The sequence below is a fragment of the Haliotis cracherodii genome, unplaced genomic scaffold (genome assembly GCF_022045235.1).
Source record: "Haliotis cracherodii isolate W230 unplaced genomic scaffold, xgHalCrac1.p SCAF_1, whole genome shotgun sequence".
Taxonomy (NCBI): Eukaryota; Metazoa; Mollusca; class Gastropoda; order Lepetellida; family Haliotidae; genus Haliotis; species Haliotis cracherodii.
Window position 1 is genome coordinate 11,625,278 of NW_027266264.1, and position 27,650 is coordinate 11,652,927.

A 27,650-nucleotide genomic window follows, 5' to 3' on the forward strand; every position below is an offset into this window, starting at 1 on the left:
AAAGCCCATTTCTGGTGTCCCCCGCCGTGATATTGCTGGAATATTGCTAAAAGCGGCGTAAAACCATACTCACTCACTCACTTCGTGAGATGGGAATGCCAGCTACGACAAGTGCTATGGGCATTCTCCGACCTCAATTCAGGATGTTATCACACAGTGCAGAGGAACCCGAGCCGTGCTGTCGCATCAACAAGTCCCTGGTGACCTTTAATTGCTGTACATCGGGTTTAGAATGTAATATTTTTGTGTTGATGTTTGAAACATGACACCGGGATAGACAAGCCTGACCCATTACAGCCCTCTACTCGTGTAAACATAGAGGGACGTGTTTCTCTCGAAACCGAGTTGTTACATTAGGAGAGTAAGTGGGTGAGTATGGTTTGACGCCCCTTTCAGCAATATTCCAGCAATATATCACGGTGGGGGACACCAGAAATGGGCTCCGCACATTGTACCCATCTGAGGAATCGAACCCGGGTCTTCAGTGTGATGAGCGAACACTTTAACACCTAAGCTACCCCACCGCCCCGGAAAACAGCAAAGAACAAGATGTGACTAACACTGGCAACAATATATTTATAACAGAACCAAGACTGCATAGAGCAATAAGTATGAACTGATTCTAATACAAAATTTGCAATACTATTTCGACATTTTCGTTTTTCAAGTTACGTTTTCATCCGATCTCAATCCATTTTCAGCTTTCAATAATCACATCATTGATCTTACAACAGGACACTGTTACATAAGGGAAATTGGTAGGTAGGTGCATGTTCATTTGTTTGTTGTTTAACGCCGCACTCACCAATATTACAGCTCTATGACGGCGGTCTGTAAATAATCGAGTCTTGACCAGACAATCCAGTGAATGACATCATGAGCATCGATCCACACAATTGGGATACGATGACATGCATCAACCACGTAGGCAGATGGGTACATTAAGTTAAGTAGATGAGTTGGTAGGTACATGAGGTAAGTTAGTATTGTTTTACACCGCTTTTAGAGCCATTTTATATGCTGCGCACTGTCACGTCATGTTCTATTTATATCACGACTGGACTTCCCGTTTCTCATCATCAGCGTATATTCATATTGCTGATGCCAAGGATAAACCAGGTACGTTGAGAAATTAGGTCATTCTACTTTCGCTTTGAATATGCTTAATAAGTAATTCTTTTTCACACCCATAATAACAAATAAGGCAATAAAATATTATATGAGTTTCTCTTTACTACCAAACTCTAAACATCATAATGCTACTGATATAGTTTTTGCCGTTTCTATTATCTCTAATGTCGCACCAATATCTTTCACAATACATCAGTATTTTATGAGATTATTTATACGCGCATCTAATAAATACTAGGGGAGGCAGGGTAGCCTAGTGGATAAAGGGTTCAGTCGTTACACCGATCACCCGGGTTCGATTCCCCACATGGGTATATCGTGTGAAGCCCATTTCTGATGTTTCTGTCGTGATATTGCTGGAATATTTGTAAAAGCGGCATAAAACCATACTCACTCAAGAATAAAATACTAACAGGTACAATAAAACATATTAACAGATATGCAAAAAAAACTAGTCGATGTGACAATTAATTCAGTACGACGGGTTAACGTCAGTGAAACGTTTGTGCACAAAGTATACAGCGTGCGTAGGTATGATGCATACATGAATAATTCTTCTCCTCATATAAGCAAACGATGACCTTTAATTACTGTACATCAGGTTTAGAATGTCATCAAAGGACACCAGAATGGACAAGCCGTCCCCATAACAGCCCTCAACTCGTGTAAATATGAAGGGACTTGTTTCTCTCCAAGCCCCATAATTCCAGCAATATCACGGCGGGGGACACCAGAAATGGGCTTCACACATTGTACCCATTATATACACATGAGTATCGTAGAAAACACATTGTAAAAATTAACACTGGTAACTATATATTTATATCAGAACTAAGACTGCATAGAACAATGATTGTGAACTGGTTCTGATTGTGAACTGGTTCTTGCGATAATGTTTCGCCATTTTCGTTTTTCAAGTTACGTTTTCATCAGGTCTCAAACCATTTTCAGCTTTCAATAATCACATCATTGGTCTTACAACAGGTCACTGTTACATGAGGAGTGAGAGTGAGAATGGTTTTACGCCGCTTTAAGCAATATTCCAGCAATATCACGGCGGGGGACACCAGAAATGGGCTTCACACATTGTACCCATATCGGGAATCGAACCAGGGTCTTCGGCGTGACGAGCGAAAGCTTTAACTTCTAGGCTACCCGACCGCCCGTCACATAAGGAAGTTTGGTAGGTAGGTACATGTAGGCAGATAGGTACGTTAAGGTAAGTAGACACATACAGCTGGATGAGTAGATAGGTACATGAGGTAGTATTGTTTTACGCCGCTTTTAGAAATATCCCAGCAATATCATGGCGGGGGACACCCGAAATGGGCCTCACACATTGTACCCATATCGGGAATCGAACCCGAGTTTTCGGCGTAACTAGCGAACGCCTTAACCACGAGGCTACCCCTACCGCCCCTACATGTAGGTAGATAAGTAGGTACATGATGGTAGGTAGGTAGGTAGGTAGGTAGGTAGGAGGGTGGGTGGGTAGGAAGGTAGGTAGGTGGGTGGGTGGTTAGGTAGGTAGGTAGGTAGGTAGGTAGGGAGGGAGGGAGGTAGGTAGGGAGGTAGGGAGGTAGGGAGGGAGGGAGGGAGGGAGGGAGGTAGGTAGGGAGGGAGGGAGGGAGGGAGGGGGGGAGGTAGGTAGGTAGGGAGGTACTGTATGTGACCACTACATGAACAGTTCCTCATCACTCATCATGTCATCCTTTACTTTATTTCATAAGTATATGTGATGCAATGCGCTGGAGTTTTAGATCATACTTCGATCGACAAGGCTGCCAGCGTGTCTGTGACGCTATAAACTACGTGCCACCATGTCATGTACGACGTTGTTATTACTGACGTCACATAACGGCTTGTGCGTTAAAATGTCGTTCACGAACTTCAAGGTTACCGAACCAACAGTGTTGATTATAGTCCCTGTGAGTTTCCTGTAGTATTTAATGTACAATTACTTATAAAATCGTGGATGTGGGGTATTCTTCATGAATACCATGTGTGAAGCACATTATTTGTGTTGTACTGTTTCTGGAATAGGGCTTAAAGCATCGTAAAACATTACTGAATCAATTTAATTTAACAGGCTTCACGCTTTCATGCTTAGGTAAGTATATTCAAATGCGCACGGGTGTATGTATTAAAGATGGACGTGTATCAATAATATATGAGAAATAATATATAAATTAATCGTACACACTATACGTTTGTCTTTAATACGTAATAAATGTTCGGTCACTTATTCTCATTTTTATTGTTCACATAAATACATTGACACACTAAGAGTTATGTACAAAACATAAAAAGGTTTTTATTTTTTTGCCAAGGATTTGACCAGATACATTTGAAAGTTATCAAAGTTGTAAATTATAAATGGCTTGTGTAATATACGAACCTTGGACAGTGTAAGTAAAGAGATGTCTCTACTTCCGTGCTGGAACCATATATGACTGACTAATCACGTGGTGACGGAGTAAAAGAAAATGGGGGTTGAAATGTTTTTTAAAAAGCTGTAAGCGCCCAAGAAGAGGATTTTCCGTCAGTCACCAAACATATCCTCGTTGTATCACGGCAGCCTGTAAATGATGCAGCAGACAAACCAGTGACTGAAATAATGAGCAACGATCTACAACAATATCCTCCTTGGTCTGCTCTTACAAGCATGGGTGTACCGAGGACAAATATTTCCTCGGAAGAAATACTTTCGAGCCCTTACCCCCAAACAAGCCTTCACTATTCATCATTTATTTATAACGAACACGCTTATAACGAACTGATCGATATAACGAACTTAGTTTTTAGTCCCTGCCATTTTTTACAGATATGCTGTATATATGCTTATAACGAACTACGGTTATAACGAACTAAAATTAGTGGTCCCTTTGAGTTCGTTATAACCGTAGTTTACTGTATATAATTACAATATTTTGAAAGTTTAGACATTGTGAATGCTACATAGATAATTTATTATGCACTTTATTGCAAAATCCCGTTGGTTCTATCATATACTCCGCAAAAGAAGAAACACATACCTGATAATGATACATGAAGATGTTGTGTAAGATACGTGCTCAGACAAATTGAAAATAAAATGTTTTATTCCAGTAATTATACATTGTGTTTTCATGTTGCATTCCGGATATATACTGAGGGAAACAAATAAGGGAATACATGAAAATACAAGTGCTCCTTTATTGTTTTCCAGGTTTTGTTCCCAAGCTATGGATGGCGAGCTATGGATGGTAAGCTATGGATTTCACTGTGGGTAAAAATTTGGGAATAAATAAAGGGACACTGCAATGAAATGGTGTTCCCTTATTTGTTTCCCTCAGTATAGTAGTGAAGAAAGATTACAGGTTTGAAAAACAAACATTGACCAATCGCCTGCTCTAAACATAGTAATATCGACATGATATCAGAACAGAACAATTCTATGTATGAACTATTCATCCTTTTAACTGCTAAAATCATATTCATGTGCAACCTCGCATATGTTCTGCATTAAAAACTGTACCAAAAGTTGTACAGCAATGTCATATTCAAACGTTCAGAAGTGGTCAATAAGGCAGTTGCCCGTTGGGAGAGAACACAATTCATAAAAACTGACGTAATAAACAGACGTGGGGCAAGATCTCACTTTATGGGGCGGGTTGAGAACAATTTCGAAATGAGACTGTCAACATGTTGTCAGGCAACCGACGTTATCGCGGACACATGGACGGGAATGTGGGCGGAAATGAGTGTTCAACTGATAGAAACCTGGATGTGGAGCTGCATACAGTACATGGTAAAACCTGAGATGTAATACAACATAGCTTAAACAACATACAATCTAATGAGTGTAATTTAGCTGCTTTATCACCGGTGTCATCACACCAAAATACACACTCAAAATAGTCTTACTTATTTTGAAGTAGAAATGAAAAATACGTTCAACAGTTTACAGTGTGGAATGTATATCCAGTAAATATGCACGTAATATCAAAATATTTATTAAAACTCAACAATATGACATCACACGCTCTGAGATAATATCGGATTGGTAACAACAGACATTTCACACAATCGTTATCATTACTTTTAGAATGTTCCGTGTACAATACGTCGGCTGGTTAAAGCTCGATGCATCTTGAGTGAGTGAGTGAGTGAGTTGTGTTTAACGCCGTTTTTAACAGTATTCCAGTTATATCGCGGCGTGTCAGCTTAATGTGGGAGGAAAGCCCGAAGTGATGCAGGTCTCAGACGTTTATCACTTCGGTGAAACCCACGAGCACGGGTATGGTGCTGACAAACCTAGAAACATAATCGGGGCGAACCGGGATTCGAACCCACAATCATAGGTTTCTGGCGTGTCAACGGGACGCAACTCTGCACAGCAAATCGCGGCGCCTTAGACGACTGGGCCCCCGTGCCCCCCGATGCATCTTGAGAATCGTAAACAACTATAATAATTAAATATGATGATGCAAAGGGTTTTTCATATTTTATTTGAATTGAGAAATGTGGTTCCAACAATATCCAATTTTATGTTGACACTAAGATATGTATACGTATCCATTCAAATAAGAGACTGTTGAAAATCTCATATACATATATATATGTCATGTTATGCACCAGTGGACCAGTGACTTCTACCGAGCACCTATTTTTACCATTGTAGACAACCAATTCTGTTGATATTCAGTATATATGTTGTTCAACACTTGTCACCATCACAAAGCTGTATTTTAGATGAAACGCATACGTTAATACGCAAATTACAAAATAGGACTTTGTGTTTTTGCACATCACAACGATGGGGAGGCGAGAAGCCGGGTGCTCGGTCAGAGACGTCATGTGACACACAATTCAACTGATTTACTGATTCAACCTGACGTCATGACGGGATATGTGTTAAAACCGTCCCTGATGGGAATAACGTACTACAGTAGACATTATCTACATGTGATTTAGGAGTGTAAATATATAATCAGAGCACCAACACAGCTAGATCCAAAAATGGCACTTTTAAGAAACATACAAAGCATGCAGCATATTTGTCATTTCAATGTCATAAGGATTTTTAACTAACTACAACATTAACAAATACAATATAACTTTGTTCTGACGTAAACAATATCATACATAACAATGTATATACGTATTTAAAAAAAAAAAAAAAAAAAATGTCAAAAGATGTGAAGAAATCAGATAGAAAATATAATAACAGATTCGTTTTTACCATCACAATTTGACAAAGTAAGCCAACGAAAGCAAAGGTTTGAGGTTTGATACCTAATGTAACATGTAACCTGATACGTAAATAAACACATCAACGCCATTCACTTTCTTCACACGACACCAGTGTTCCAAGTGTGTAGAAAACTTAGTGACGCTTAAAATATGCTCGTATTTGGATTAAACGGCGCTTTGAACACTCGATAGCTTCTTACTGCTGACATTGGGACTGCAATACCGATGGGTCTCTGCAACGTTGCGCCAGAGTTAGATGTCAACAGACAGTGCAGTGAGTGGAGAATGCATATACTTGCATCCCATACATATAAGGCAATAATAATTGGACAGTAGATTATATATGTATATGTGTGTATACATAGGAAAAGCACAGTAAAGTGCTAACTCTCAGGCACAATATAGTAATAATTAAATAAATGGAGTAAGATTGAACACAGTTTTAATTGGCTAGCGCTTTCGACTCGTACCACGTATGAGTCTCATCAGGTCATAATTGAATATATATAATTTATATATATATATATATATAAGTAAATGCGGTATGTGAAAGGTTTATTTAAAATAATCCAAACCAATCGTACTGGTGGCATACGTCTTGAAGAATAAAGGTGATATCCCTAGGTCTTTATAATAACTGTTCGATTGTAACGGTTCTTCTTGAAAGGATTATATAAATCAATTGTCTGGTCTATCAATTGATTGTCTCGACTCGATGGTATACAGGCCGCCGTCGTGTGGCAGGTGTTCTGCTGTAGGGAGTCAGGCAACAAAGACTAACTTTTTTAAGCCCCCCCCCCCCACCGAATCGAATGTAACTGACGTTGTTCCTGAACTCTCGTCATCTTTAAGTCTTCCGAAATAGGTGCATAGTATTTCCATGAATATACTCATCTATTAACCTTCCTTGTGTAAGTTTCGCACTGACTTTAATCTGAAGTTTGTTATTTTTTATACATTTATTTTGTGGTAAGACCTGCATCACTTCGGGATTCCAGCGGTGCTAAGAAAAACTCACTCACGCCTTACGACCATGTTTGCAGATGAGGCATACAACCGCGACCACTACAATGCCGATGCAGGCAAAAGTAATTCCAACAATGAGGCCAACTGGCATTGTATATGGAGTTTCTGAAAATACAAACATATTACATTACAAAATACATTTCATGTAATGTCGGTTCTGGTTAATTACAAATCTTAAAAGCAAAGTACAGCAATATGAAGAGAAAGAAATGATAAAGTGTGGTGTTTATTTTATTCCCCAATGGGCATATACACGAACCAGTACTGATCTGATTACAGTAGTCTTTCCTTCAGTTGCATTTCTTGAGAAAATTAACGCACTCAAATCAGGATATATATATTAGGTTTAGCGGTTGAAATAAACATCAGTAAATCTACAAATATATATATATATATATATATTAGGTTTAGCGGTTGAAATAAACATCAGTAAATCTACAAATATATATATATATATATTAGGTTTAGCGGTTGAAATAAACATCAGTAAATCTACAAATATATATATATATATATTAGGTTTAGCGGTTGAAATAAACATCAGTAAATCTACAAATATATATATATATATTAAGTTTAGCGGTTGAAATAAACATCAGTAAATCTACAAATATATATATATATATATTAGGTTTAGCGGTTGAAATAAACATCAGTAAATCTACAAATATATATATATATATATTAAGTTTAGCGGTTGAAATAAACATCAGTAAATCTACAAATATATATATATATATATATATATTAGGTTTAGCGGTTGAAATAAACATCAGTAAATCTACAAATACTAGTCATGTATGAACTAAATTCTTGGGAGTAGACACTGTACCTTCCCTATTGTCCTTATATTTGATCCGATATCCTTTGTCGCCGACATTCGAGTCTGAGATAAACATGACCAACACTTCGTTACCAATCGACTGGACTTTCAACAGCGTTTGGCCACAGGCTCGTCCCAGACTTGGGGAAGCAGAACTTGGTCCTGCATAACACACGTGAAGCAGTTCTTTAGGGCATATGGTTACAAAATCCATTCTTTTCAAGGAGAGATATCAAACCAACGGTCTATGTGAGCAGGCTGGATCAAAGGATGTGTGGTTACTGACGAACGGAAATTGAGCAAAACAGGTGCATGACTGTCCGGCCACAAACACCTGTAAATAAAAGCGACAAAAAACTTTCCAAAATCATAAGACATCTCTATCAAATACTGATGATAACCGGTGTTCGGAAAAAAGGTGAGTGCATCCTGCCCGACCGGTGGCTTCCGTCACAATACCTGCAAAGGCAAGGCAAGCGTTTACCTAAATAAACAAGTCTCGGCATTGCATAGGGCATCGTTTTGATCTAGTTAGTAAATATCCACCACACTTCTATCATAAAAGATTGTGAAGGCTTTACCAAGGCCTTGAATGCTGTAACCCTGATCAAACAAAGAGTCGCATGATTCTCTTCTTGAACTCTTCGTAGAAAGAGCACGCTCGGTTGCACGTCAAACCTTCGAAATGTATACACGAAAGACTGGAGCTGCTGAATATGCACGACAAAAAGGGAAAGTTGATCATTGGAAAGTTGATGTCTTCCTCTCTGGAATTGTGTGCACAGATCTAAAATATGAAACAGATGAGGCCGTTCCACTGGACTCATATATTTTTAGTTCAGGTGGGTATATCGGGGAGAGGGATCAACTATGTAATAAGGGATCAACGATCTACATGAAGCTTACGGAAATTTTCTTGGCCAAATTGTTTTAAGGATTATGGTTTATCGTTGAGACAAGAATTTGGTGGTACATTTGATAACTCCTGCAATATATCTCTCTTGGTACGGACTATTATGGAGCTTTGGAATCTAGTATAGAAATGGAACGGACATGTCTTAGGATTTCAAAGTCAAACCAAAGGTTGACAGTACTGATGAGTGGTCTGGTGTCCCCCGCCGTGATATTGCTGGAATATTGCTAAAAGCGGCGTAAAACCATACTCACTCACTCACTGATGAGTGGTTTAGGGAGATTTCTTCCTCAGTTGACATACTTGTGTGTAACATTAGTTTATATGTCTCTAGTACCGAGGTCTTTGATCACACAATTGTTGTAGTGATGCTTATATATAAGGGTTAGCTTCGAGGTCTTGTCAGTGGGAACTGCAAACTTTTCCTGTAGGACAGCCAGACTATGGATGACTGGCTGACTCAATAGTCTCTGAAAGACATTCATCGGGATCTTTAAATCATGAAATAATTGCATCTCCCTAATTCAAGTCGTGTATATCTATCTAGACATTCAATCAGAGATGTACCATGTTTTGTAATACACAGCTGCGTGTTTAAAAGGTGCTGATGCCTAACTATAAATTTGTGCAATAGTTCCTTACAATAGGCGAATAGCTTTCCCCGTGTAATATTTCACTTTGGGCGATCAATAATTGCCACATGTTACTCAACAATTCAATAAGCCACTGGAAAGCAGGGTTATAGGACGCACTGCAATAGCTGCCTCCAGTAGTACCTCACATGATGACATGAATGGGGAAATGTTCAATAAAGTTAATATTTCTTCGGGTAGACAGTTGTAGTATCAACTCACCATCAAAGAACTCCACATAGTCTCTGGTGCAGCCCGTGTCCTCGGGGTGGGGCATGTTCATTTCTGTCACCTCCAGCTGGATGTAGTGGTCGTCAAAGATAGACTTCACTAGGGTGGAACAGTTCATCATGCTGACGGAGAGAACATACCACTTTACACTTCTACGAGACTTGGAGAAAGTATGTGAAAATTAAGTAATATAATACCCCTGATTAGCCCTGCTTATGTGCCTGTTTACAGTCAGCGCATGCCACAGCAGGTCAGTTTTCACCAGATTTTACATTTGTCAAGGGAATACAGAATGTCTGTCATGAAAAAAATTTCCTCTTATACTACTAGCCAGGGACCGGATTATGTCTGTTCACAGTTATATGATCCTGCTTAGTGTTAAGCTCGGTAATGAACGATGAACTCTGGAACGTCTGCTGACCACGTGTTTCTGACCGACTGACAACTGACCAAACGTTACTGACCCGCTGACCTCACGTTACTGACCTACTGGCCACATGTTACTGACATCATGACCACACGTTACTGACCTACTGGCCACGTGTTACTGACCTACTGGCCAGGTGTTACAAACCTGCTGACCTCACGTTACTGACCTGCTGACCACGTTTTATTGACCTACTGGCCACGCGTTACCGACCTGATGACCACATGTTACTGACCTACTGGCCACATGTTACTGACCTGCTGACCACCTGTACTGACCAACTGGCCAAGTGTTACTGACCTGCTGACAACGTGTTACTTGCCTGCTGACCACACGTTACTGACCCGTTGACCACACGTTACTGATCTGCTGACCACGTGTTACACTTTTACTCAACAAAAGATTTCACCCATGTAATTTCCAAATATAAAAGGGGTTGTTTTTTTCATGTAGGGGCAGACCATTTGATATTCGGAGGGAGGGGGAATAAATTGCCCAAGATAATGCTTGAACAATTATTTATGCTTCAGACTGTTGAAAAAACAAGAAAATGTCAAAAAAATTACATTGATGCAAGGTGGCTTTTCTTTCAAATACATTTAAACTCATAGTTTTAATTAACAAGATGTCTGAAAAATATCCAGTTTCTATACAAATCTCCAAAACACAACATCGGCACAACAAACTCCACTTAAACATCACAACACTCACCAAACAAGTACACACGACCTCTGATACAGGACAATGAAGCTGGCAAGGGTGTGGTCGGTTTGACGTTACTTATACCCATTGTTTGATTCACAACCCCACACCCGCTACATAACTGTCACTATCTGCAAATACCTATTACTTACTTGGGGTAAATGTCTGGATACATAGGCGAATAGAGATCATTGGAGTCGATGAGAAGAGCTGTTTTCTCCGCAGTGTCACCGCTGCAACCCTCTGATAAAATCATTCATGGATGAGAATGAGAAACATTCATACATAGGAATAAGCCTTACCACCACATGATGCTGTGATGTTTCAGTCGCATCACTACCTGTCAGTTATAGTGTGGAGAGAAGGCTATATGCAGAATTTGGGGACGTTACCTCTGTAATCAAACCTTTAAGTGTGGCATGGTAATGACACCCCCGAATATATGATATATTGATATTTAATAAATAGGTTAGAACGCCTTCAAAACAAAGTCTTGCAAGTATTATAATGTGCTTTAGAGAGAATGTTAAATGCCCAGTTTCTTGCTTATGCGCATACGGCTTTTGGTACTTGATTTTGCAGTGGTCTTTGAAGTGGTACTACGTCTTGATAAGGAATTTATAATAGAAATTATTTGTAATAAATTTGTAACAAAGCAAATAACATCCCATTGCATTCATACATAGAATATTTCACCAATTTCGCCCATCTCTGCAATGGGAAATTTTGAAATACAAATTCCCCCGCGGCACTATCTTAAAAAGAAAATATGAACTTTATGAAGCACATTTGGTATCATCTAGTCGAGATATGCCTCTGTTTGTGAATGGGTACCCGAGAGTACCCGAGAGGATGAGATTGTAATTTGACTGTCAACATGCAGCTTGTTGTGTATACTCCCTAGGGAGCTGAGAATGAAAACCGTGTGCACACGAGGACATATGTTTGGCGCATTATAAATGGATATGCATAAAAATATATTATTATTAAAACATATTTTGTCGCCCGGAAAAGTTGAAGAATAACAGTTTTCCAGACGAAAATCAAGTCTCCACCATCGTAAACTGATCAGTGCTTTAATATGTTGCATCTACATGTAATAAATATTTATTAATAATCGGTATTTGTGAAATCCGGTCATTTACGCTTGAAAATGGGTCGAACACATGAGGAATTTATGTAAATTTCACTATTCGTAATTTCAGCATCTCATTGTGTAAGATTTGTACACGGGACAGTGAGTTATTTTGCCTTCACACGTTCACATTGTTTTCTTCTTATAAACAAATTCTAAACAATATGTAAAATAAGGCGTTGAATATATTCTTTAACTGACAGCAAAATATAGTCTTTACGCGTGCACATCTTTAGTGAAGCGGAGATCAGCAGAATACCGAAACAACAGACGGTACCAGATCATGAGTGAGTGAGTGAGTTTGGTTTTACGCCGCCTTTAGCAATATTCCAGCAATATCACGACGGGGGACACCAGAAATGGGCTTCACACATTGTACCAATGTCGGGATTCGAACCCGGGTCTTCGGCGTGACGAGCGAACGCTTTAACCACTAGGCTACCCGACCGCCCCAAGGTCATGAGTAAACACGTCAAACGTGTGTTGATGTTACACATGTATATATTAAGAACGGCCCATAAAGAACACATATGGTTCAATAATAATATCCTTTGATTTGAGAATTCTGATCCTTTTAGGGTAACATTATACCTCCTTTCAGAACTGTAACGAGCGATTGGTGTCATATATTCCTTCAAAGGTAACATATACAGATCATGTAATGCACTCCTACCTATTGTCTACAAATAATAATGTATTATCCTTTCAGGTAAGAAGGCCACATGTACATCTTCAGAACACGATGCCAAAACTGAAAGGGATAAGTTGATGATGTAAAAGAAGGGGGTTGATTTCAGCCCAACAGGGAGTGGTCCTCGACTTTGATAGGTGTTTTGGGCCTAGTAGAGGGGAGTAACCTGAACCTCGGCTCAAGGCATTTGAGAGTGGAGTTTTAAGGGATTCATTTGAGCCTCTTACGCCTGGTTCCTTCAACCAGTCGAAGAATGTATGACACTTGCTTCACTAGCTTTCAATAAATAAACTAACCTTTGCATAACACATTTACTTCAATAACAGCATAACTGCATATATTCGTGAAGATTCCGGGGTAGAATAGGTCTTCAGCAACTTCATGCTTGTCGTAAAAGGCGACTGACGGATCTGGTGGTCAGGCTCGCTGACTTCTTTGATGCATGTCATCGGTCCCAACTGCGTGGACCGATGCTCGTGATATCAATCACTGGATTGTCTGGTCCAGACTCGATTATTTACAGACCGCCGTCATATATCTTGAATATTGCTGAGTACGGCGTAAAACAACAAACAAACAAACAAACAAAAACATTTCCACCGAGGTCTGAATTGAATAACAGATTCATTTGTCAAAGGTCATTGGGTGACGTGTCATCTCTTGTTGTACACTTACTTAAGGTTCCGTATGTCGGTCGTGAATATTCAGCTTTAAATCCTCGTTTAGCCAGATTGCTGTCTGTCCTGAGGACCACAGAGAGTTCTTTGTCTCGGCTGACGAACTTTCCTGTTTCGTTACCACAGATCTTCGAAAACTCACTAGATGATGTATTGCCTGTGAAATAGATTGTAATCATAGTTCATTTAACCTTGGTTGTTAGGACCGCCCCCGTAGTCTAGCGGTAGAACGTCTGCCCGAACAATATGGGCTTAAAGCAAGGACTGGTAGGCTCAGAGTCAGTATACTGCGTCTGAGTGGGTTATTCATGTTAAACTGCGGCATGGTGTTTCAGTGGGCTAGCACTATAAATGATATGGTTTAGTACAAGCAGAGACCGTAGAGAAAAAAATGCAAAAACGAGTAAAACTCAAACCTAGAATGATTTGGTAAGTCTGGATTGCCTCAGCTCAGAAATTAAGGATTGTTCTGGGCTCCATTTGGATTCTCTTTTTTTGTAGATATATATTTTTAAGTAACATAACTTTATATCTGGCACCAAATGTCAGTCAATGTCTAGGTCTACTACACTTAGTCTCCCAATCTCATTACAATCAGATCTTTAGCTATCGCTTAACGAAGATCTGAGGACATTCTTTTAGGGGTTACGTCAGAACGACCTTTCCTCCGACCAATCAAAGCGTCGCTTACCAGATCATGAAAGTGACAGTCGGAATGTGTTTTCTAATCATGCAACCTCGAAAACGTTAACACGGGGTATTCCGAACGACAGTTACGGCCCGTACGACTGATTCCGTCAAAATTATCTCTCGCTTCCGTGGGATAAACATTTGAACGGAGGAGGCGTTGCACAGTACGTGGGAAGCATGCCTACAATCGCAACCATATATTAGACATTACGGAATGTTCGTTTGTTCAGTTTTAAAAATTTTAATCGAGAACGGTGTCTACATATTTGTTTAAGCGTAGTCTGAAATGGAAGTCGCCAGGTTGGAACGCGTGTCGTAAAGCTCGAGAAAGCTGCTTTCTTATTGGCTGATGTCGACTTCTTGTTAGTCGTTTCAGTGGGCGGTCAAAGTTCGCGAAAGGTCGTTCTGACGTCACCAGTGATGGGATGTCCTCAGATTGTTGTTTACCGGCAGCGAGAACTTAGATCTGATTTTAATGATATTGCTTAGTCTCCTCAATTAGGCCTAAGCTTTGTTCGATTGAATTGTTTGATAGGCATTACTTAGAAGTTGACGGATGACAAGATAGACACAATTTTTTTATGGATAACAACTTCTTTAATACTGTAAAAGGCGACTGACTGACTGATATAAAAGATTTAACGTGCTCTTTCCGACTACAGCGTATTTCGCACACGGGCCTGGCCGGACCATTTAGTGTATTCCCAGAAGGGTGAAAGTGGTGTGTGCAACCCAAGAGGGGGCTTTTAGGGGTTGCTTATATTGATTTTTTGAAATTTTGAAATTTGGAATAAATGCCGAGGTGGGTGGAGGAGGGAACTAAGGGAGCCGGGTGAGGTGGGTGTTTGTATGTTTATTGGATTTTGGATTGGTAGATTAATTAATTTTTAGATGCGCTTAATTAGGTCTGTTTTGATTAGGAATACGCCTAGGGCCTTGAAGTTTTCTAGTTTATTTTGAGGGTTTAGTATTTCATCTAGAGTAGGAACCTTATTTAGATTGAGGGCGGTTTGTAGTGTGGTTCTGTGTGTTTGATAGTGGGTGCAGTGAATGAGTGCGTGTTCTGTGGTTTCGGGTTGTTTGCAGTGGGGGCAGTTGCCTGTGGTGTGTCTTTTAAGTTGTTTTAGGTGGTTATTTAGGTTGGTGTGTCCTGTTTGGAGTTTTGTAATTAATCTGTCAATCTTTTTAGAGGGGTGTAGGATTTTAGGTTTGGTTAGTGGTTTTCTGAGCACTTTTTTTATTTGGCTATTTGAGTTTTGATATTGATTATGCCATTTTTTGGTTATTTTTTGTTTGTTTACACTTTTAATTTCTGATTTTGAGATGGGTAGGTTTAGGCTTATTTCTGGTATTTTGAGAGATAATTTAGCTGCTTTATCGGCGCTTTCATTGCCGTAAATTCCTACGTGGGCGGGGATCCACAAGAAGGTTATTTGTTTGCCTGCTTTTGTTAGGTCGTTGGAGCTTTTAAGTATTTGGTTTATTAATTTAGGTCGTTTTTTGGTATTTTTGTTTTGGAGGGCTTGTAGTCCACTAAGGGAGTCAGTGAGAATTAGGATTTTTTTGTTGTTTTTAGATTGTTGGTTATGCAGGGCTGAGGCCATGCCCATAAGTTCGGCCGTGAATATAGATTGGTTGTTAGGGAGTCGGTAAGATTGTGTGGATATAACTGGTTGTGTGGTATGGACTCCGAAGCCTGTGTGGTTGGAGATCGGGTCTGAAGATCCGTCAGTGTATATGTGACACCAATTTGGCCAATTTTCGTGTATGTATGCAAGTGTGGTGGTTTTAGCTATGTTTGGGTCGGTTTGTTTATTTATTTGGTTAGCTAGCGTTGTGTCTATTTGGGGTATTTTGAGGGGTGAAGATATTTGATTTTTTGCAGTTTTGTTTAAGATTTTGAGTTTGGTGTTCATTGAGGTAGTTAGTTATTCTTTGGGATATTGGGGTGAGTAAGGGGTGTTTGCGAGCTAGAGCTTGGTTTCTTGGGCTAATGTTTTGGTTAATTAGGTTTTGGATGAGAGGGTTTGTTTGGGACGCGGCCCAGAAATTAAGGCTTAGATGTTCCCTGCGTAGATTTAGTGGCATTTCTCCTGTAAGGGCCTGAAGTGAGGTGTAGGAGGTGCCATGTTGGGTGCGTGTAATTAGTTTGAGAGCCTGATATTGTATTGAGTCAAGTTTTTTAGAAAGAGAGTTGTTTAGGGTATTGTATATGGCACAGCCGTAGTCTAGGTTTGATCTAATTAGTGTTGTATATAGTGAGAGGAGGGTATCTTTGGAGGCTCCCCAGTTAGAGCCGGTGAGACATCTTAATGTGTTAAGGTCTTTGCTGCATCTAGTTTTTAGGTTTTGGACGTGAGCCTCCCAGGTGAGGTGTTGATCGAAAATAAGTCCTAAGAATTTTGTTTGTTTTTGGAATTTGATTGTTTGGTTGTTTAGCTGGAGGATTGGGTAGGCAGGTTTCATGTTTTTATGTTTGAATACTATTCCTGTTGTTTTATCTGAGTTAAGGGAGAAGCCCCATTTGTCTGCCCATTGTTGTATTTTATTTAGAGATTTTTGGATTAAGTTTTCTGCCATTTTAATGCTTTTAGTGCGGATCCATAGGGCTCCGTCATCCGCGAATTTTGAAGTGTTTAGTTTAGGGGATAAGCCCTCGAATAGATCATTTATCATTATATTGAAGAGGGTTGGGCTGAGGATGCTGCCCTGGGGAGTGCCATTTTCTAGGGGACACTGGTCCGATAGTGTATGGTCTATACCCACGGTAATTTTGCGATTGTTTAGGAAATCTTGGATGAAGTTTATTATTTGACCTTTTAGTCCTATTTTTTTTAGTTTTTGTATTAGCCCGTGGTGCCATACCATATCGAAAGCTTTAGAGAAGTCGAGGAATATGCCTATGGTGTATTGCTTGTTTAGCTGTCCTGTTTTTATATCCTGTTCTAGTCGGGCAAGGTTATCGAGAGTTGATCGGCCAGGAGTGAAGCCGCTTTGGTCAGGGTTTATGATGTTGTTTTGGTCTAGGTAGTGCTGTAGCCTATTTTTAGTCATAAGTTCCATTATTTTGCAGAGATTTGAGGTTAAGGAGATGGGCCTATAGGAGTTTGCCTGATCTGCTGGTTTATTTGGTTTAGGTATTGGGATTACTAGAGCTTCCTTCCATGAGGATGGGACCTGTCCGTTTAGGTAGACTAGGTTGTATAGTTTAAGTAAAGTTTGGAGTAGTTTGGTAGGTAAGTGTTTGATTATTTGGTAAGAGGTGAGGTCTAGGCCAGGGGCTGTTCCTTTTTTTCTATTGTTTAGTACGTGATTTAGTTCTTCTATGGTGTAAGGTTGATTTATTTCTAGGTTGTCTTGTCTGTTTTCTTTGGAGAATTTGGTTTCTTTATTTAGTTTATCTTGGAATTTCTTACTGAAGTTACTGTTGCTGCTACCTTTAGAGAAGTGTTTGGCTAGGTTGTTGGCCTTTTGGGTGGGGTTAGTTGAGTTGTTTATATTGGGGCTTTTTTTGTGCCGTTTGATGCCTCGGATGGCGTGAATTTTGCGCCACACCTTCCTAGCGTCGGTGTGGTGATTTAGCTCCTCACAGCCTCTTATCCAGCCAAACTAGTCGCCAAAAGCATCGCCTCTGTACTCCATCCCACACCCAGACCTGTAACCCTTAAACCCGAATCAGCGCCCTTCCGCATCGCCCTCCCGTTCATAGGAAAAGCCTCCCACATCATCAGCCGCCTCCTCAAACAGCAAGCCAACATCGACACCCACTTCACCAGCTCCAACTCCCTCAACACCCTGCTAAGAGCCAACGGCAGGAACACATCTAAACCCCAAGAGGCTAAAGGTGTAGTCTACAAAATTGACTGCAACTGTGGGCAATCTTACGTAGGTGAAACATCCCGCCCAATCAACACCAGAATCAAAGAGCATAAAACCTCCACCACAAAATCCGACAGCAAATCAGCCATCTCGGACCATATCATCAACTGTCCCAATCACATCATCAACTGGGACAACGTCCAAATCCTCGCCAACAACCTCCATGACTTCACCAAAAGAAAACTAACAGAAGCAGTCCATATTCGCCGCCACAAGCCATCAATCAACAGAGATCAAGGCTATTTCATCCCATCCGCCTACTATGAACTCATCAACCAATAATCACCTGTTTATTGGCTTCATGCCCCTATTGGCTTCTAGCTATGTGTTTTCTGCCCATCGTGTTGTGATAGCATAATCCCTTTGTTGTCACACCTACCTATGTTATCCCACTCATGTATGCCCTTGTTGTTACTGTTAATCCTCTATTGTTATCATCCACTTGCTATATATATTCTACACTATGTCCCTCATTCACTATGTCCCCCAGTTGCAGTTTGTACTCCAAGCGAGCAACACCTCCCAAGCCAGCACAGAGCATTGCCTGATAGCCAGCCCAGGAGAACTCCAACATCGGTAATTATCACGTTATCCTTTCAGCCTTATTCACATACTCTTAAAATCACTCTCATCGTTTGTTTGTTTGTTGTTTAACGCCGAAACCAGAAATATTCCAGCTATAATACAGCGGTCTGTAAAAAATCGAGTCTTGGCAAGACAATCAGTTGCAGTTTGTACCCCAAGCGAGCAACACTTCCCAAGCCAGCACAGAGCATTGCCTGATAGCCAGCCAAGGAAACTTCACCATCGGTAATTATCATCACGTTATCCTTTCATCCTTACTCACATACTCTTATCACTCTCACCAAATTAATCACAAAACCCCTACATCCTTAAAAAAAACAACAACATTCAAACACACCCTTTAGTCTCAAACCAACACCTTACCCTCCCCCATCTCCTTAACACAGCACGCTCTCATTTCTATTCACTACCCACGCCCACCACTCAAACGCACCCTTTGACCCAACTCCTAAAAACAAAAAACACCTAATGCCCCCTTCTCCTAAACACAACGCACGCTTTTTCCTACTCACCACCCACGCCCACCACTCACCTATCACTCCACTCCTTCGACTAAATATTTCCTAATCCCAGCTCTCCACTTGTCTCACCAACCCCAGCCTTCCAGCAAAAAAAATAAATCTCTAGGGTTCAGGCACCACACATCTCAACTCACCCAAACCAAACACCCCAAAACATGACAGACACACGCATCATCTCTCACGCAGACACCCCAGATCCTGACTTACCCACACCCGCGGAAGCGCACAACACCTCCGGGAGGACAGTCGAAAACATTGTTCCGGACGAGTATGGCTCAGACATGGAACATACCACCCCCACCAAACCATCCAACTCGCCTCCACAATACACAAACCCCCAAAAACGTAAGCTCGACTCATCCACTCCACCACCTTCTCCCACACCCACCCCGGCTTCCTTCATCACCACCTTCGCACTATACTTCTTCGCCGCAGGCTCAGCATCAATCCTAACTAAACAACTCTCAGCAGACAGGATAGGTTTATGGTTTAAACGCGAAAAAATCCATTACAGCAACATCAAAAAAGCAAATAAAGGTTACCAAATAATATTCCCAAATCAAGATTCATTCAATGCAGCTAAAAAAATAGTACAAATTTTTCACGTAACCGTAACAAAACAAATTCCAAATTGGCAGCAATTCACCCGAGGGGTAATAAGAGTAAACCCTAGAGAAACAACCGAAGACCTAGAACTCTACACCCAAGAAGCAAACACAAATCAATACCCTCAACCCCAAATAACAAGCACCCGCAGGATAACAACAAACAGAAACGGCAAAACGGTCCCTACATCAATCGTTATTGTAAACTTCAAAAAAACTGCTAAATTTCCTGAAGCCCCAAATCACATCTCTTTCGGTGCCCACACTAAACTAGAAGTTAAACCATACATCAAACAGGTCAAACAATGTTCTAACTGCCTTAGATATAACCACACGGCCACCCAATGTACATTCAAAAAAACTAAATGTAAAAAATGCGCCCAAACCGATTGCCCAGGTACATGCTCTCCCTGGTGCATCCATTGCAAATGCATAAAACATACATCACTCTCAAACCAGTGTCCGCACAGACATGCCCTAACACAACAGGCCAACAAACACATAAACATAGATTCGGCCAAAATCCAAACAAGAAAATATGCACCACCTACATCCAAACCTCTCCTCCCCACACCACACTCAAACACCACACACAAACTCTCGGATTCAATCTGGGGCAACCACATAGAAACCGCACCCACCACTTCCACACATCACCTCACACAGCCACCTACCAACTCCCCCATAACATCAACACCCGCATGCAAAGCAAACAGCAAAACCACAGACACACAACGACCCTCAGCCAGACACTCTACAGCCCACAAGGCAACAACACTTCCCCAGAAGCAACCACAACAAAAAAACTCAAACACTGAGGAAACCACAGCTACACCCGACACGCAAGCACAAACTCAACACCCCACACCACAAACACCTCCACAGGCCTCCCCAATGAAAACTCAAACAATAAAAACCAACCTAACCGACGAAGACGAGTATTCTTCCACCGAGGAAATAAATGAAATCACTTTCTCAGCCCCTAAAACCAACAAAAACTTCAGGCGCAAAAATCCTCAATTAACCAGCACTAAAACTCTTAATAACCTCACACTACTCCTAGCCTACATGCATAAGCAAAACTCACCAAATGCTAGTACTAAAGCTTTTCACTCAGTAGCACAAAAACTAAAACTCACAACTCTCTCCTTTGAGTTATTTCTCTCCCAACTTAGGGAAGCTACCAATTAAACAAAACCTAAAACTCAAAACAAACTAATAACCTCTCATCCCCCAAAATGGAAGGACTAAATATATTTCAGTGGAACGCCAACGGATTAGCCTCCCACGGCCAGGAATTAAAAGCTAAATTCAAACGAGACAAAGGTCCACACATAGTCTGTATACAGGAAACTAAATTCTCTACCAGATCTAAATTCACCCTACCAAACTATAACTCAGTAAGAACTGACCGAGCCAAAACAAACCCAGGTAGAGCCGGAGGCGGCCTAATCATATACGTCAGGGAAGATTTAAGCTACAAAGAACTAAAAATAAACACACCGAACCTAGAAGCAAATGGTATCCAAATAACAAATAACAACCAAAAAATTAATATCATAAATATATACCACTGGGTAGAAAAACAGGTCAAACCTGAGGATTTAAACACCCTCCTCCAAATAGGCAATAAATCTACAATCTTCCTAGGAGACTTTAATGCCCACCACCCTACCTGGGGTATAGAAGATAAAATAGATAAACACGGAAAACTCATCTCAGAATGGATAGAACAAAATGACCTAATACTACTAAATAACAACCAACCTACTAGATACGACAAAATACACCACAAAATGTCGGCTATCGACTTAACCATATGCACCCCAGATTTAGCCCAAAGTATTCAATGGGAAGTACACGGGGTACCACTAGGTAGTGACCACTTCCCCATAAATATAACTATAGGAGACGTAAACATCCCATCACCAGCCCCAAACCAGGAACCTAAATTCCACTACAACAAAGCCGACTGGGACAAATTTCAGGACATTTGCAACCAGGCTAACCTAGCTGACCTAGAAAGTAACGACCCCGAAATCTACTGTAAAAACCTCACTGACTATATAATAAACGCAGCTAAAAACTCCATTCCTTTCAAAACAACCAGCATAGGCAAACCCTCGGTTCCTTGGTGGAACGAGGAGATAGAACAAACTAGGCGTAAACGCAAATCCGCATTCAATAAAGCCAAACGTGACTTCAAACACCTAAAGATAGCACATGAACTAAATCACAAAGTACAAAGCTTAGTTAAAACAGCTAAAACAAGAGACTGGAAAAAATTTTGCGAAGAAATTAACCATCATACAGACGCCAGAACAGTTTGGCGCAAAATCCACGCCATTAGGGGCATTAAACGTCATAAAAAAAACTCCCAACGTGAACAATTCAACAAACCCCACTGAAAAAGCTAATAACCTAGCAAATCACTTCTCAGCCGTCAGTAGCAATAGCAACTTCAACCAAAAATTCCAGGAACAACTAAAAGCAGAAACCAAATTTACCAAAGAGCCAAAAGATAATAACCTAGAAATTAATCTCCATTTCACAATGGAAGAACTACTCCACGTCCTACAAAATAGGAAAAAGGGCACAGCCCCAGGCTTAGACCTTACTTCATACCAGATAATTAAACAACTACCACCCAAACTACTCCAAACTCTACTGAAACTCTATAACCTCATATATCTAAACGGACAGGTCCCATCACCTTGGAAACAAGCCCTGGTCATACCAATCCCCAAACCCAATAAACCAGCTGACCAGGCTAATTCATACAGACCAATCTCCCTAACTTCTAACTTATGCAAAGTAATGGAATCAATGGCCAAAAACAGGTTACAACACTACTTAGAACAAAACAACATAATAAATCCAGACCAAAGCGGTTTCACTCCTGGACGCTCAACCTTAGATAACCTCGCCCGACTAGAGCAGGACATTAAAACAGGCCAACTTAGCAAACAATATACTACAGGCATCTTTCTAGACTTCTCCAAAGCATTCGACATGGTTTGGCATAACGGGCTAATACAAAAACTACAAAAAATAGGACTTAAAGGTCAAATAATTAACTACATCCAAAGTTTCCTAACAAACCGCAAAATCACCGTGGGCATAGACCAAACGCTATCGGACCAATGTCCCCTAGAAAATGGCACTCCCCAGGGCAGCATCCTAAGCCCAACACTCTTCAATATTATGATTAACGATCTATTCGAGGGACTATCCCCCAAAGTAAACACATCAAAATTCGCGGATGATGGAGCCCTCTGGATCCGCACTAAAAGCATTAAAATGGCTCAAAACTTACTACAAAAATCTCTAAATAAAATACAAAAATGGGCTGACAAATGGGGCTTCTCCCTAAACTCAGAAAAAACCACAGGAATAGTATTTAAACACAAAAATATGCAACCCGCCACCCTAAACCTCCAACTAAACAACAAACCAATCAAATTCCAAAAACAAACCAAATTCTTAGGATTAATCTTCGATGAACATCTCACCTGGGATGCTCACATTAAAAACCTTGTAACCAGGTGTAGCAAAGACCTAAACACGTTAAGATGCCTAACCGGCTCCAACTGGGGGGCCTCTAAAAACACCCTCCTCTCACTCTATATATCACTAATTAGGTCCAAACTAGACTATGGCAGTGCCATTTACGACACCTTAAATAACTCTCTCATTAAAAAACTAGACTCAATCCAGTATCAGGCCCTAAAACTAATCACACGAACTCAACATGGCACCTCTTCCACCTCACTCCAGGCCTTAACAGGAGAAATGCCACTTAAACTACGTAGGGAACAACTTACCCTAAACTTCTGGGCCGCGTCCCAATCAAACCCACTAATCGAAAACTTAATAAAACAAAATATTAGCCCTAGAAACCAAGCCCTAGCCCGGAAACATCCACTACTTACTCCAATTTCCCAAAGAATAACCAATTACCTAAACGAACACAAAATAAATAATCTTAAACAAAACAATAAATCATCCAATATCTTCACTCCAAAACTTAAAATACCAAAAATAGACACAACACTAGCCGATACACTTAATAAACAGACCGATCCTAACATCGCTAAAACCACCACACTAGCATACATACATGAAAATTGGCCAAATTGGTGTCACATATACACAGACGGATCATCAGATCCGATCTCAAAACACACAGGTTTCGGAGTCCACATCGCACAACCAACCAAAGACACACAATCTTACCGACTCCCAAACAACCAATCCATATTCACGGCCGAACTAATGGGCATGGCCTCAGCACTACACAATCAGCAATCTAAAAAACACCAAAAAATCCTCATCCTAACCGACTCCCTCAGTGGACTACAAGCCCTCAAAAATAAAAACACTAAAAACCGCCCCAAACTAATAAATCAAATACTCAATAGCTCAAACAACTTAACTAAGGTAGGTAAACAAATAGAGTTCATTTGGATCCCCGCCCATGTAGGAATCTTTGGAAATGAAAAGGCAGATAAAGCAGCAAAATTATCCCTTAAACTCCCAGAAATAAGCTTAAACTTACCCAGCTCAAAATCAGAAATCAAAAGTGTCACTAAACAAAAAATTAACAAAAAATGGCAAAATATATACCAAAACTCAAATAGCCAAATCAGGAAAGTACTCAAAAAACCCCTAAATAAACCCAAAATACTACACCCATCCAAAAAAATCGACAGAATAATTACCAAACTACAAACAGGCCACACCAAACTAAATAATCACCGTAAAATAGCTAAACTACACACAACAGGAAACTGCCCACATTGCAAACAACAAGAAACACCAGAACACGTACTCATTCACTGCACACACTACCAAACACACCGAACAACACTACAGACCACCCTAAATCTTAAAACCGGACTTACACTAGAATCAATCCTAAATCCACAAAATAAATTAGAAAAATTCAAAGCCTTAGGCATATACCTAATAAAAACAGGACTAATTAGTCGCATTTAAACCCCAAATAAAATATTAAAACCAAAACTACCTTATTTGATAACCACCCAAGACACACAGCTCCCTTAGTACGTCCCCCACCCACTCTTGGCATTCTTTCCAAATCTCAAAATTTCAAAATTACTATATAAGTAACCCCTAAAGCCCCCTCCTGGGTTGCACAAACTCACTTTTCCCCTTTTTGGAAACACATTAAATGGCCTGGCCGGGCCCGTGTGCGACATACGCTTGCAGTCGGAAAGCACACGTTAAATCTCCAATATAAGTAAGTAACCCTCATTCAGTCTTGCTTGACAACGGTATAAGGATCTATACCGAAACGTCGCCTTTTACAGTATTAAAGAAGTTGTTATCCATAAAAAAATTGTGTCTATCTTTGTTCGATTGGTTATAGTCTCAGGTATAATGGCCGGTGACGTGTGCAAGAGTGGAGGGTTCATTTGTTTCAGCCTTCCCCATTTAGAGTGAGTGAGTGAGTATGGTTTTACGCCGCTTTTAGCAATATTCCAACAATATCACGGCGGGTGACACCAGAAATGGTCTTCATACGTTGTACCCATGTCGGGAATCGAACCCGGGTCTTCGGCGAAACGAGCGAACGCTTTAACCACTAGGCTACCCGAACGCCCCTCACTATTTAGAGGAACTTCAATCGGTCCATACTGCCGCAAACGTGGAAGGCGACTGCTTCGTCATTTTGATATCTCTGTATATACCTGATATGATGTACCTACCTTGATAAACCATAATGTAATTGTTGTTACAGTCGCCAGCATCTCCAACATCAACCTCAACGAAAGATAGCAGCACTTCGTAGCTGGCATATTTGGAACGCACTGTCCAGGTGGCGTTCATGTCTCTGAAGAAAATGGCCGCTATATTTACATTGTATAAATTTAAATCAGCTCATACCTAATACTTTTTGAGCGAGTCAAGCCATATGTCAAACAAACATGGAATAGTTTTTAAGTTTCCAAAAGTTAATTTCCGTATCGCTTACGACAAAGGATACCCACCTATAAACATCTTTGAATGTAAACAACACTTTTCCACGGCGCAATAATAAACTTATAGTCAAGCTGATCCTCTATATCTCCAGGACTCGTTTTTCATTCCCGTGGTTTTTGTGATCATAAATTATTCGCCCTTCATTTTCATTGACAAATTTGATTTGCTACGCAACTCAGTCTAACGGACCAATCAGAATGCGAGTTACGAACCAGCCTCAATGTGTGAATGAGTTAGCGATATCAACAACATGACGGCCAGTCCCATTGTTGCGATAGAGTTTGCTAGAAATTCAAAATTGAAAAACGGAAACGGAAAAGAAGCCCTCAAAAATCTCTGATGGAAAGGATGTTTTCACGGCCATTAAAATTGGCGGTGGCAAGTCCTCTTGTGCCCATTGCCTTTTTCCTTTTCTCGACGTTTGATTGGTCGGTAAATGATTAATGAAAATCAAGGGCGGGTAATTTGGGATCGCGATAACCAGGGGTTAGTGTATGTTTAGTGGATCCAGGGGTTAGTGTAGATTTAGGGAACTGCGAGCCCTGGAAATATAGAAGATGGTGCCATCTTGCATTCATATCTCTGATTATCACTACCACCACTATTTAATGAACAAATGTCCACAATGTCGATGCCATAACTGCAACGAAGTAATTCTGCGTCGAGCCTTTTAGGAACAATTTCAAGCTATTAAGTTTTGAAGAAAAAAACAATATTGTTTTACAACTGTCCTTGAAACATCCTGCCCCGCGTTTCTCTGAGAGCTTCTGCGCGTGAGATTATAAGTAGGTTTGTCCGAAGAAGTTATGCCCCCTTACTTCACTTTTCCATCTGGAAATCTTGGCGATAACATGGTGGATGAACCACTAAGCTTGATTTCAGCAAGACGATGCACAGGTGGCGTATCTGAAATAAAACAACTTTTATAAAAAAATTTGTAGACGATAGCTTATAACCGTCCTTTAATTGTCAAGTACCATCCTTTAACGTATTTTGGTATGATGCGGTCAGGGGCTCGACCTTCTGCTCTCCCATAGGACGCCTTATCCACTTCATCACGGAGGCCTGACAAAGCAGGATGGGCCATTTCTGACCAAATGGAATTGTCATTTGTATTGTTACAACACTGAACTAAGGCCTCGGAATTATCAAGTACGTAAGAAAATGAGTAAAACAGTCCGTCACCAAAGTGAGAAACCAAAAGAAAACCGGATTTGGACAAAAGTTTGCTCATTTTAAAACATATGAAAGCACTTCCCGAAAACCTCCAATTCACCCTATGGACACATTTTAGTCTTTCCATTATATTTAGATCTATTGTAAATCAGAAACGAGCGAACTCTCATTCTCATTTATATCCACACCTGATATTTTGTTTACGATTTCTACATGTTTTGTTCCGTAAATATATTATACAGATGCTGTGATCCTTAGCATACTAGCCTTGTCCTTTCAGAAGAGACTAAACGAGTGCAGATATATGCTGCTGATGGCAATGCTCAGCGCGTGCATTACCTTGAGTACCCACGTGGGGAGGCTAGAACGTCGTCCAACTCACAGACAAAGATGGTATTAGCTAAGACTCGGCAAATTCAATGTGGTCGCACCTTAATTATAAAGCACAAACTTTTCATATTTTGGCTTCATTTAGCAGTGTTTTCATACTTATCGTAAGCATTGTTTTCATAATTGTTTTGGTCAACTATTCGTATAACTGAGTAATAAAATCTTATCATTTTTT

At 40.3% G+C, this 27,650-nt stretch overlaps 1 protein-coding gene across 2 annotated transcripts in view; it reads right to left on the reverse strand.

The window, feature by feature from the left end:
• Positions 1 to 4,214: 4,214 nt before the first annotated feature.
• The window catches only part of LOC139472633 (scavenger receptor cysteine-rich domain-containing protein DMBT1-like), a 41,988-nt gene continuing 18,552 nt past the window's right edge, over positions 4,215 to 27,650 (reverse strand). For both annotated transcript variants that reach the window (XM_071255110.1, XM_071255103.1), the window contains exons 14-21: positions 26,728 to 26,815; positions 25,636 to 25,760; positions 13,622 to 13,780; positions 11,273 to 11,363; positions 9,983 to 10,113; positions 8,225 to 8,377; positions 7,389 to 7,497; positions 4,215 to 6,599 (exon numbers count right to left, since the gene is read on the reverse strand). In XM_071255110.1, coding sequence (XP_071111211.1) covers positions 6,563 to 6,599; positions 7,389 to 7,497; positions 8,225 to 8,377; positions 9,983 to 10,113; positions 11,273 to 11,363; positions 13,622 to 13,780; positions 25,636 to 25,760; positions 26,728 to 26,815 — 893 coding nt within the window. In that variant the 3' untranslated portion in view covers positions 4,215 to 6,562. The remainder of the gene's footprint in view (positions 6,600 to 7,388; positions 7,498 to 8,224; positions 8,378 to 9,982; positions 10,114 to 11,272; positions 11,364 to 13,621; positions 13,781 to 25,635; positions 25,761 to 26,727; positions 26,816 to 27,650) is intronic.